General features: G+C 35.7%; 2 protein-coding genes across 2 annotated transcripts in view; one reads left to right on the forward strand and one right to left on the reverse strand.

The window, feature by feature from the left end:
• Window positions 1–2,883, forward strand: part of LOC101851989 (leishmanolysin-like peptidase 2) — a gene marked incomplete in the record, with an annotated part of 25,677 nt that extends 22,794 nt beyond the window's left edge. The window contains 1 exon segment of the mRNA XM_005110454.3: window positions 1,074–2,883. Coding sequence (XP_005110511.2) covers window positions 1,074–1,194 — 121 coding nt within the window.
• A 4,897-nt stretch (window positions 2,884–7,780) lies between these two features.
• Window positions 7,781–13,043, reverse strand: part of LOC101852213 (lysosomal cobalamin transporter ABCD4) — a gene marked incomplete at its 5' end in the record, with an annotated part of 31,732 nt that continues 26,469 nt past the window's right edge. The window contains 3 exons of the mRNA XM_013089190.2: window positions 7,781–10,743; window positions 11,334–11,410; window positions 12,579–12,672. Coding sequence (XP_012944644.1) covers window positions 10,547–10,743; window positions 11,334–11,410; window positions 12,579–12,672 — 368 coding nt within the window. The remainder of the gene's footprint in view (window positions 10,744–11,333; window positions 11,411–12,578; window positions 12,673–13,043) is intronic.

A 13,043-nucleotide genomic window follows, 5' to 3' on the forward strand; every position in this document is an offset into this window, starting at 1 on the left:
GTATTCAAGATAAATGAATATTTTTTTTCATCCAAATAAAGACAAGTGAACAAGCTATAAGAGGATACCAATAACTCTACATGCCCAAAAATTGACGAGGGCCTGATTCCACCCAGCTACCTCACATTTGTTTCCATATTTTCCCTTCGTATCTTCACATTTTCTTTATATAATCATCATCTATTTCCACTCAACGTATTAGACATTGTTACCAATTTTATATTGAACAAGCTTTTTTTTCTGGGACAGACATAGTTGCAACAGCTTTATTTAGTTTTCCTTTTCTTATTTTATTCTGGACATCTCATGTTAAAATATTCATTTACCGTGTTTTGTAAATTTATTTTTATTCATTGCTATAAAACTGTATAAAAGGGAATACTTTTACAATATTTATCAAATTTTATGAATGTGTGTCCCTCATTTTATTCAGGAGTAGGACAGGTCAATGGAAAGGAAGCTATTTGTGCTGCTTATATGGCCAAATTGTGTTGATAATGCCATAAAATATTAGCTCAACGAATAAGCCAACTTTTTTGTTTTACAGATTTAGTTAAATACTTATTATCCAGGCCTTCTTAGAGGCTGCTTTGGCTGCTGCTGTGGAATAAAGTAAGACACACTTATTGACACTCTTTCTGTTGTGAAAAGGACAAGAAGTAGAAATGAACTCATCTATTTTTATGTTACAAGTGATATACTGTGGAGTCTATGTAAACCAAAATCTGCAGGGCCGCAGGATTTTCTTTAGTTTAGCAGGGTTTTTGGTTTAGAGAGGATGGTCAAGTAGAAGGAAAAAAAATGGAGGATTTTATTTTCTTTCTGTTTACCACTGATTTCAGATTAACTGTGTTTGGTTTAAATCAAATGGACTCCACTGAATACTAGAGTGTCTGCAGTTGCAAGTTGTCTCTATCTGACTCCTATCTACACGGTATTGCAATATCATACAGTTCATCTAGCTTTATGCTTCAAATATGAACATGTTCTTTCTGTCCCAATGTGACCTTGGCGGCTTTACTTAGAATTGCTTGATTAGTAATGGGTTGTTTTTTTCTTACATCTCTTTTCAGTGTTCCAGAGTGTCAGAATTCAGAGAAGGAGGGCAAGACAAACTCTAGCTCCTTCAGCTCTACCTCCTTGACCTTTCTCTGGAGCATTGTGGTAGTCATCTCGGACTATTTGTTTCCGTAAGGAGTGTTTATGTTTGACAATTTACAAGTTGGTCTCATAGTTGCTGTAATTGAAGAAAATAAGCTTATGATTTATTTTGAAGGAAGACATCAGTTGCAAACCTAGTAAGTCTGAAATTGGGTCAGTTTTATTTTTGTCAGAAAAGATTGCACAGAAACAGAAACCCTCTTGCATCATATCTAAATATAGTGCAAGTTCACAGAGGGAAAATTTCTAAATTCGACATTGGCCCCAATCTGTAGGTATCTATCCTTTTGCGCACTTTACACTCGATTCTATTTTCCTTGAAAGCTGTTATTTCAGACCTGCACAGTTTGCAATTGTTATTGTCAATACATAGATAATCAAAATTGTCCAAGACAGCTACCCATTGTCGAGGGAAAAAAGCTATCTTCTTAGACAGGCCGACATTTTATACAGTGTCTTTATAATACTTTAAAAAACGCAAGAGGGGAAATGGGAAGTGGTCGTTTGTACAAGTGATTGTCTTGGACAGGTGGCTGTTTTAGCAGGTTGGACTATGTATTATATTCGTATATAGAGAGAGAAAAAGAGACATATGTATACTTGTGCGAGATATATGTATTGTATAAATTTGATTTGAGTTTATGAATATTGTTTGGCGGTTGAAATCCACATCGACACAAAGACTAACATTTTCTCACTACTATGCTCTGTGAAACCAGTGTTTTTTTAACGTATTTTTATTTTAATGTTTAGAAAATATTGGACCATGCATCAGCATTATTGTCTATTTTTATGTTACAAAAGTTTATTTTCTATGAGAGTGCCTTCAATTTTATGCTTGACGCCGGTTGTCTTTATCTGAATATCTGTTTACATAATTACTGCAATATATCATGCAGATTTATCAGGGCTGAAAGAAGTTTGGGAAATATTTCTCGACTCGTTCGGTACGGGATATGATTTCAGAGCAAAATAAAATTAATGTAGTCAATGCTCAGAAGTATAAAAATTGTCCTGATTGTGTATATGGAGTGAAATAATTGTACATTTAGGTTTCTATCAATTTTTTTTTTTTTATGAGCCGGGAAACAAGAGAAATCTAATTACTTGTTGTTACGACATCAATGTCATCAAATAGAAACTCCAAAAGAAATCTGTCATCAATCGACGTTATCAACCACCAGATCGCTATTTCTTGAGAAACAGAAGCCGTAAGACTAGAAGAGACTTATGCACTGGTTTTTATTCTCATAGTCTCTGCAGATTATATTGAATGTTTGTTGTGTTAAATGAGGTGTTTAAGCAAGTGTTTTCTAAGCCTGCAGACACAGGTGGTGCTTTTCTTGTCCTTCTGATACTGGTAGTGCCATGACTAATGTTATTAGCTTTCTCAACAAAGATGATCTTTTTTTAAATATATTATATATTTACAACTGTTAAAACACAATATATATTTTATTTTCTTTTTTTTTTTTTTGTTGGTTATGGTTCATGCGTACAGACATTTGAACTGGTTGTGTTCAGTTGTATATTATGAATGACAATATGTTGTCAGAAGTGTGTTCTAGTAGTTTGTAAACTGACTGTATAGTATATCCAGTTTTGTGCCTTATCGTTCCTAATTTTAGATTCATTTGTCTGTTTATGAAGATTTTATTTCTTGGTTGGTTGGCTGGTGGGTTTTGTTTTTTGCTGGTTTTTTGTTGTGGGTTGTTTTGTTGGGGGGGGGGTGTTGCTGTTATTTATTTGTGAGGGGGGGGGGCACTTGTTTTCAGTTGCAAATGATATAGGGAGAGAATTCCACTGTTTCTGCACAAAAAATGTTTACAATATTTCTATGAACGTTTCTAGTCATAATACATCAGTTTCATCATATTGCATCATTTTTGTCAGTTCGATTTAAAAGAGGACGATTCCAATACATGAAAACAGAGATTTTTCTTAAATCAGCATCTTCAGTTCTATTTATGTTAATACAGATCGGCATCAAGTGTATAGTTACATTATTATTTCATTTAGGATTTTCAAGTTACTGTATCACTATCAGATGGAATTTGCGAATTGTCCCTGTCCAGTATTTTGCTGTTCTTGCAAAAGTTGTGGGTGCTTCAGAGCTGCACCCAGCATTGGGGGATGGTTGGGTTAGAATGCTTAGCATGCCATTGTTATTTGTAAAGGGGCTAGAGTTGTATTGTACGGAAGTGAACGCTGTAGAAGTTATCTACATTATTGTTATTTCATTATTACAGAAGACCTTTCTTGGCCTATTGCCTTCAGTCTTGATGTTATACCAAAGGATGAGTTTGGTTTGGGTTTTTTTCAGTTTTTTAAAATGTTTTTACCAAATGTGCCACAGTATTGAAGCTTTTACATATCACAGTATTATTCCTAATGACTTTGCTCTGTTGTGGGCAAGGTTCCTGGTGCTGACATTTTGAGTGAAGAGGGATTGGATTCAGTTAATGATTTTTTTTGTTTTGTTTTGTTCTTGATTGTGCCAGATTTTATATACTCAATACACTCACTTTAAATGTATCAGTATTGTATTATTTAAATGTATCAGTATTGTATTATTTAAAGTTAGTGCATATTAATTTGCATATTGTCTCATTCAAATATGATGTGTTTTATTCTGCTCAATGGCCAAGAAGCTAGTTGCTTATGATACATAGTCTGTAGAAAGTTAGCTAGTTGCTTAATGATACATAGTCTGTAGCAAATTTGGCCTTGGTGTATTATTTGATTTTGCTGTTTTTTTATTATTTATATTGTTTACCAATCTCAAGAACGGAAGTAGAATATGTATACCGGTATGTGTAATGCTAAAAGCTATGTTATTTGTCCGTTATTCACAAATACAATGAAGATAGGACCTGTAATAAATAAATTTACGCTTGTATGTTTAGCAAGATATTTTGACTCTTTTTTTTTCTCAATTAAAATTGTTCTGGTTTTGTGACCAACCTTGGTATGGTCATGGCAGCAAATGTCTGGGTTCAACAGGAGATAGAATATAGCTAGATATACATATGGGTTCATTAACAGCTTTGCCCCACTACTTATCTCACTAAGGGAAGGATATCTCCCACTGAGATATACTGGCCATCAAATCATTAGGGTCTCTATTGAAGGCTCTTTCTGTAAACAGCATCAGACCTCTGAATTCAGGCAATGTGATACTCACTAAATATTGAATTTTGCTAGCAGTTAACCAGTCTTTTAATTGTTTTGTTTTTTTAGTTATTCACAATAAGCAACAAGATAAGTAATAAACATGAAAAGACTTGTTTTGTTTGTGCAAATTCAATTGCCATGTATTGAAAGTTTCATATAACATTTTGACATAACAAGCATGTTTCTGCTGCCAGCTTCAATAAAAATGCAAAGTAGTACACACAAGATTTGTAGTACTTTCATTTTGTTCTTTGGTCTGAACTCGCAGGATAATTTAAGCAGTGATGAAACAAAATACTTATGTTAAATCTCTTTTGTGCTTTCTTTCTTCCTTTCACTTTCACATTATACACATCAGATCATTCACCACAAAAGCTGCAACATGCATTCATCATCATTTTCTTCCTTGCACAAAGTACAGACCTTCAACATCATATGATAAATTGGATAGCCATCATGTTTTCACTAAAAAAACATCTCCAATTTTTTAGCGGACATGCATCTCCAGCTGGGATTGTACACACAGACTTTGTGAGTGAATTTAGACCAGAACAAAACACACTAAAGGGAGACCTGACAAACTTATACAGTTTTGCCATCAAGCTCCTAGACCATTGTAGGCACAAAGTAGGGTGAGCCTGTTTACACTAGGCAGCCTGAACACACACACAAACACACAAAAATCCCCAAAACTGCAACAACTTTGCATTTCCTTGAGGTCAAAGTCAGCAGGAATCACCAAACTCCCGGTGTGTCAAACTCTCACAGCCTCTGCTGCCACAGATGTTGTTTCTTTAAAGGAAGGTTAATGCCCAAAGGTGCCTCTATAAATAAATCATTGGTGGTCTGGTCTGGTTAATGCCCAATGACTGCAGACACAAAGGTTCGGTAACTCAGTAGAGTACACCAAAACCCACCACTGGTTGAAAATTGTTGCTAAAACATCTGAACATGGAGGGAAGGAGAAGAGCAATCAACTCACAATACAACCACCATTGAAAAGAAAAAAAATACATTGTGTGTATGGGAAAGCAAAGGATAACTTTGGACCCATACTCTATAAGCTCCTCAGACATCATATATTGGGGTGCATGTTACTTATTTGCAATAAAAACATGTTCTTTATTTATATCTACAACAAATATTGGGTGAAGCTCATTGACAATCAAATGAAGGTAACAAAAAATATGGGAAATTCTATACAGAAATGAATGCCTGAGCTAAAAGAATATCAAAACTCTGTCACTCCACATAAAACAATTATTCTGATTCTGCGAGAAACTTAACTCTGATACATGAAAGAATGATATACATTCCATCCATTTAACGCCGCTTTAAAATAAAAAATAAAATTCTCTTCTATTGATCCCCTTTAGAAGATTTCATTTACAATGGCACACATAACATGTAAATAAACACAAAAATACTGTGGAGTCCACATAAACCAATATCTAAGGGACAACCACATTCTCTTCGGGTTGGCTGGGATTTCCGTTTAAAGAGGTTGCTCAAACAGAGGAAAAGAAATTGAGGATTTTTTATTTTTCATTTAGCTTACTGCTCGACGGTTTAGATTTTAAAAACTTGTGCGCCATGTTTTTCTAAAATCGACCTTTTTTTCTGCTTTTCTGTGGCCGCAGGTCTTTCTCTGTCACTGTCTTTAGATATTTACAGTCTGACCCTCACATTGAAAAGATATGTGATGGAGAAAGATCTTCCGCCACGAGAAAGTCGATCTTCGACAAATATGGCATACAGGTTTCTTGAACTGGCCGCCACACTGTTTCTGGCAGTTTAAGCGCACTCCATTGCATACATAGATATATTTTATACTGTATATACCCCATATAATACGAGAATTTCGTTATTTTAAATGAAGTTCAAAAGTAGTATACCCCCTGCATTATAAGCATAACATGTAGTCGGGATCACGCCCAACAAAGGGACCCGAGTCGCAACCAGCGATTACTTTAAAACACAAAACCATGCCAAAGGACAGGTTGCCCTCAGGTATGATCGTAAAAACTCAGGTAAAAGTGGATGAACTAGGGAGTTGCAAGTCAGTGTCTAAACAAAGAGCGGGAGGAGCAACCCAGCAATCTATTGAGAAATACATCAATACTTTTGGTCGGTGATCAGTTCCGCACACATCTCTGTGAGTCGGTGAAATTGCATCTTTATTAATATTAAAGCAGTCTGTCATTCCGAGCACTTGCACTTCACTTTTGCGACTGCTCAACATTTTTCTCAACAAACCATTCAAGGACAACCGGCTTCGTTATTGGAATGACTGAAAGATTAATGAAGTCTTTGACCAAAAGTGGTGCTTTGCGAGGACCAGATCTGAAAACTTTCCTTGAACAGGAGATTAGTTCTTGGGAAAGTATCCCTTCTGACTGACATAGTTGTGAAAGCTTTAAGAAAAAGTGGGATTTCCAATGCAGTTGATGGCACCAGGGGCAATAATTCACCCCGTATTATAAACACGATCTACAAAAATGAGCCGATTTTGGAGTCAAAGGGTACCCCCCTTATACTCCACGCGGTCATATTATTGGCAAGTATATGGTACATAAAACATTGACATTACATAATAAACAATAGTACAACAATGCAGAAAATCATCAAGCCATTGCTGGTCACTATTGTGCAGCACCCCAATTTTGAGCTAGGATTATTTTGTCTTGCACAAGAACAATCCCCAGTGACCACCATCCAAACGTTATGTCACAGACACATGCTTGACATTTTTTGTAAGCCAGACGTCCCAGACCACCTACCTACTGGAGACTAATTTTAAAAAGCCATTTAGAACAAGGAGAGACAGTTCAGGGTGAAAAAACAACCATACACGAGACAGAGTGGCGGTCTTGATAAATTAATACATTTGCACCTTTTCAACTTCTTGGTTCCTCAGAAAATTAGAAATGGAAATGGATAGACAATCAAAGCAAAGTACTTATCAGAAAACAAGATTTTCTACTAATGCTTTACTCTCAGAGACTTCAATGTGTTCTTAAATGACATGACAAAACCTTGAAAAAAAATTTAAGACATATGGCAGCACCTTGTTTCACTAGATAGAACAGCTGAGTGGAACGATTTTTGCCCTTGACATAGATTTCGCTGTTTGTCAAAAGAAACTTACTCGCGGAAAATTCCCAACAAACTTCTGTTCAACATCGAAGAAAACGTATAAATCTTTTTTAAGAATATTTACACGTACAAGCAGAGAATGTCCAAACTCCACAACGGTACTGGAAGACAGCACAGAGGTCATCTGATACCTAAAAAGCTCAAAACATACCCAGTAAACATTTGCTACATAATAAAACTGAGAAGAAAAAAAATTATGGCACATGTCACAGCGACCCCATCGTGACTTTTGAGAGTTACATTAGAAAAGAAAAAAGATGAAAATGGCAATGGTTTGTATTTTAAGGTGGGGGGGGGGGGTGGGCACAAAGACACCATGAAAACCACACAGCGAAAATGACTAATAACTCTTGATCGACAGACCAAAATAGTACCAAACTGTAGATGTGGTCAGTAGGACTATTGATTAGTAGAAAACAATGACATCGTGCATAATTTAAATGCATTTCCTTTCAAAGTTTTCTCCATAATAAAAGGATTGAATTCATTTGCAAACGACTGAATAAAAGTGTACTGCAGTAAGGACAGCTAGACAGCATTGAGGGGGGAAAGAAAGATAAATGGTTTATGTAGAAAGAAAACGTAAAACAAAAACATTGCCAAGAATAAGCCCCCCCCCCCCCTATCATTAGTTCCCTCTATAACTATCCGTGGGTAGCTCTATAAAAATCAGTTTACCAACAGAGTTTTAGAAAAACAAGCTCAGAGCAGCTATACATGGAACATGATATGTATTGAAGTTGCTAACAAAAGCCACTATGGAAGCCATTCAATAATACAGATATGCATTTAGAATCTTAAATTTTTGTGCATTTGACAAACCATGGAACACGTCCTCAACAACTGCGACATGGCAGCAAGTTCTTTCAAACTGAATTGTAAAATATCAATGATGAATGTAAGCATATAAACAGAAAGTAAAAATTTAATCCAATAGCAAAAATTATCTGTTCATGGAAGACTCAATGTGGTGTTTTTTGTTCAAACCTTGAAAAAGCTACTACCCTCCTGATATTCCAATACTGTCAAAGAGAAAATTCCACAGCTTTGAAGATAAAAATTTATCAATATTATGGATGAATCGATCCAGTGAAAACCTGACTTTGCCACACAAATGCTAAGCAAAAAAACAAATTTTAAAAATTGTAAGCTCACCAAAATTTTTTTAGGGGAAAAAATTCCTCTGGAACTTAACACGTTGAAAGTTACAAAATTGACAAGCAACAATATATTAGTTGTATATACAATAATCTGAAAGATGGAATAAAGAGACTTTGAAAGCACAAAGTACATATGTATCAATAAACGGATAATACCGTATTCACATCTATAATCTAACAATAACAAATTCTTTAATATCCACATACAGAAATTAAATAAAACAAACTTTCAACATACATTCTGCAATTAAAATGAGTTACAGTGTGCAAAAATCACGCATTCTTCTTCCTCATGTCAACATTCACAATAACCAGTCTGCTTACAGCTTCACTTACCAAAATAGACAAGTTCTATTTAACAAACCCAAGTAAGTCTTAAATATACTTAACACGGCAGTCATAAAGATAAAATATTCAATCAGCCTTAGAGAAACTTTTGAACAGTTATTGTAAACATTCTGTGGCTGAATCTGTTAACTGAGCAGGGGAAAGACATTCCCTTTTAAAGAACATGGAAAGCTATTCACTATATTAAAGAGAAAAATCTGAATATTCAATTCTTTCGAAAAGAATCTATACTCCTATTTTTTTCTCTCCAAAATTCAAGTGCCTAGAAGGGAGTAGAGACACCATTTTCTTTTTCCTGTTTTATTCAAATTCGGCAATAATAGTGCACCTATAAGAACTGAAATTGAAAGAGCACATGAAAGTCTGTCTTAATCTGCTCAAAGTATAAACTATCTGTTACAAAGTCCAGCTACAAAACATAATAATTAGAAGGGTGCCTACTAAAAGAGCACCTTTTATATCTTTTAAAAACACAGTTGAAAAGTTTACAATCTATTACTACTATCAGCACCAAAAGTGGAAAAGCGTTTTAAAAAACACTGATATTACCACAAATCAATACAAAAGAAACAATTTCTCTAATTTCTCTATGTACTTGATCAAAGTCATAAGGACAACTTTCCAGGTAACAAGTTGTAATGAATTTAAACCGATGTTTTGGTCAACAAAATGATTAAGGAAGTGAACAAACCTCATTTAAAATCTGCCGGCCTCCCCTGCTATACTATATGATAGTAATTTCACAAAACAAAAAACATAAGATACAAAAAACAATTTAAATGATGATTTGATGTTTCAATCTCTACAATAGTCTGGTAAATGAAAATAGTTAAAATATCAAATCGAGCGTTTGGCTGAGTGAAAAAACATTTTGTTTCAATCTGCAGTCTTGCAACTTATGATTGTATTCAAACACTAAAAATAAATACTTTATTTGATTTTTAAAATCAAACGGCATCTCCCCTCAATGCTCAATGGCAACAGATGAGGAAATTTTTTTAATTTAACACACACAAAAATACAAATCGCCAGCATTCATCCATAGCAGACATTTACGACATCATATTTGGTCATCCCAGTATATTCCTTGAACTTATGCGGGACATACCATAGTCATGACACATCCAAACCTTGCATCAGTTTAAAACTGGGTCCCAAGAAATATCACAAGAAAAATAAATAATTCAACTCTAACCTGCATCAACATACAATCTTCTGATACTCGCCGCTAAACATCACACACTTCCATGAGAAATGAAAAAGAAAAATGAAAGTGAGAGGCAGATGAACAAGTTTCACAAAGCAGAACACATACAAAAAATAAAGTCATTGATTTAAATCAAACAATATGTATATTCACAGACGGATCACTTTGTTTGTAGCAACAGTCAACTAGCAATGAGGTAGAGGCTAGCACTTCATCTAAGATTATTAATTTACCTCCCTCCACTGACACATGTTCATTCACACTCACACTCACTTAGCAAATTTAGTAATACCCTAAGAACAATATGACCTTCACCCTACAACCGTCAGCATCATCATCATCAGCTGTTCACCGTCAGACCTTCAACGGGCGTCAGAGACCAGCTCCCCGACACGTCAAAGTGCAGCTCCATGTCGTGAAACTGGCGGACGGTCGACCTATGACCTATACTTAGGATGGTGATGCCCAGCTCTCGGCAAGTGCTGTACAGTAGCTCCTCCATGTCTTGACTCACCTGGCTCGTGGCCTCGTCCAGGACTGTGGGAACAGCAAGGTGTGTAAGTGTCAACGGTAACATGTCTGTTTGGTCTAAGATTTTGGTAAGAGTTTTTTTGGACTTTATTTAAGAAAAACAAACTGACACTAGAATGGAAATTAAATTTAAGTTAGAGTAAAATAGAAGCACATAATCCTAAACATAATTACTGTCATTTAAGGCAGAAAAGGAGTAGGAGACTGATGAACAGAAACAACAAAGGGAAAGAAAAGAAGGACTAACCACCAGAGGGAAACAAGACAGAGACAACAAATACAAAGGTAAATAAGCAGCTGAGCATAGATGTTCATGAATTTCATCAACAGAGTGACAAATTTCATAAAAGTACACTGGTAACAAATACAAGAAGAAAAAAATTGAATGCTATTTCTGTATTGGAGCTATTGTGAACACATCTGAGAATACTCGCTGTGATTATTACTTCGCTCTTTTCAAAAGGATCTATTTTCAAAAAGGTGTTTGACCTTGAATTTTAAGCGTAGCACCTAGCAAACCCCTCACATCCAAACACCACACAATAATACCATCTTCTCCGTTTAAAATAGGCACATCCATGAAAGAACTGACTTACTTGCGTATGGGGGCTGGTGAAAAAACAACCTAACAAAAGAAAGCCTCTGCATTTCACCAGGAGACATTTCATCATACCTGCAAATACAAAGAAAACAAGTTTTTTTTGGGTTTTTTTGCTGTGAATTTGTGAAAAAAATTTGCAAAAGCTGTCATCAGGAGAAGAAATAGCCTTGATTCTATCTCAACCATGAACATCATGGTGTCTCTTAGAGCCTTATTTATTCCTACAAGTTGAGCATTAAGAAAATGAACCTTGGATGCTAATTCCTTTTGTTTTGTCGTTGTAAGGTTTTACGGCTCTCGCAACTGCATAAGGTCATATGAGTGACAGCTAAATCCTTGTTCTAAATATAACTGAAAACAGTCTTATCATACTAACTAAAATAAAGAACATAGAGGAGTAGTCACTGCTTGCAAAAACAAAAGAAACCCTTGGAACGACAGAGTACGTCACAAGCCTTTAATCTTGATGGTGCATCACTACACACCAAGCCATACGCCGCAGCTAATTGTTTGAAACTTCATCTGGTTTTGTTTTTTTATTCTCTTATTGACCTAGCCTATCACACACAACACAAAAGCACAGCTGGTATTTAACACCTGATCAATCCAATTTTTGCCTTACTCCTGGCTTTAGCACCACTAACGTTTTTCAAAGGGCACAGTAGCACTGAGCGACTACAAGAGCTCAATCTGTCCCAGTCGTTTTATGCAAGAAAAATTCTGAAATTACGCAAACTGCGCCCAAAAATGTGAAATTATGCGATTGTGTTAATTTTAACAAAGAATGATAAATGAAAATAATAAGAAATTATGCCAAAAAAATGATCAAATTTTGCTAAATTATGCGGGGTGCATAAAACCACGGGGACAGATCAATACATAGAGGATATTAAAGTTAGACAGCTGCCCATAATAACATCATGCCATAGACTGACGGAGTGTGGTCATTTTCCTCCCCTTATCCAGGATGGTTGGGATGGGTTGGGGAAGCCCAATGGCACATAAATTATAAAATCGGAATATAGGTATTATTTGGTTTGTATTTTCAGGGAACGGGGGGGTTAAATCGTAACACTTCCGCCAAATTCATAATGATGGGCAGCCCTGAAACACACACCCTTGTATTCTGAGGTGTGCATTCAACGTGCAAAAGCGTTAAGTTAGTCACATCCAGGTCCACCGGTTTAAGTTCTGCTTGCTAGAAAATCACAAGCTCACAAATAAGAGACAACAAACTCACCAGTTCCACTCAGCATCCACATCCAAATCTCCAAGTCTGTCCAAAAGGCCGGTCAGACCAACAAGTGACAGATAATGGTGGAGTTTTTCATCATCTGAGACATGGAAAAAAGAAAAAAAAATTCTTTAAAAAGGAAAAAGAAAATCAATTACCACTCAACAACAATTAATCGCAATTAATGTTATTCACATATGAACAGGGGGCCAAAACGTTTCATCACAGCTTAACTTGCCTGATTTGAAAATCAAATTAGTGTTTTGTTCTTTCTCACCAATAAGAGTGGCTGTCTTTTCCAGACGGGACAATGATCTCCATTCAGACAAATTTTATATGCTATATTTACTAAACTGCTTAAGGGAGGAGGAGGAGGAGGAAGAAGAAGAGGAGAAGGAGAAGGAGAAGGAGGAGAAGGAGGAGGAGAAGGAGAAGGAGAAGGAGAAGGAGAAGGAGAAGAAAAAGAAGAAG

The sequence above is a fragment of the Aplysia californica genome, unplaced genomic scaffold (genome assembly GCF_000002075.1).
Source record: "Aplysia californica isolate F4 #8 unplaced genomic scaffold, AplCal3.0 scaffold00892, whole genome shotgun sequence".
Lineage (NCBI taxonomy): Eukaryota > Metazoa > Mollusca > Gastropoda > Aplysiida > Aplysiidae > Aplysia > Aplysia californica.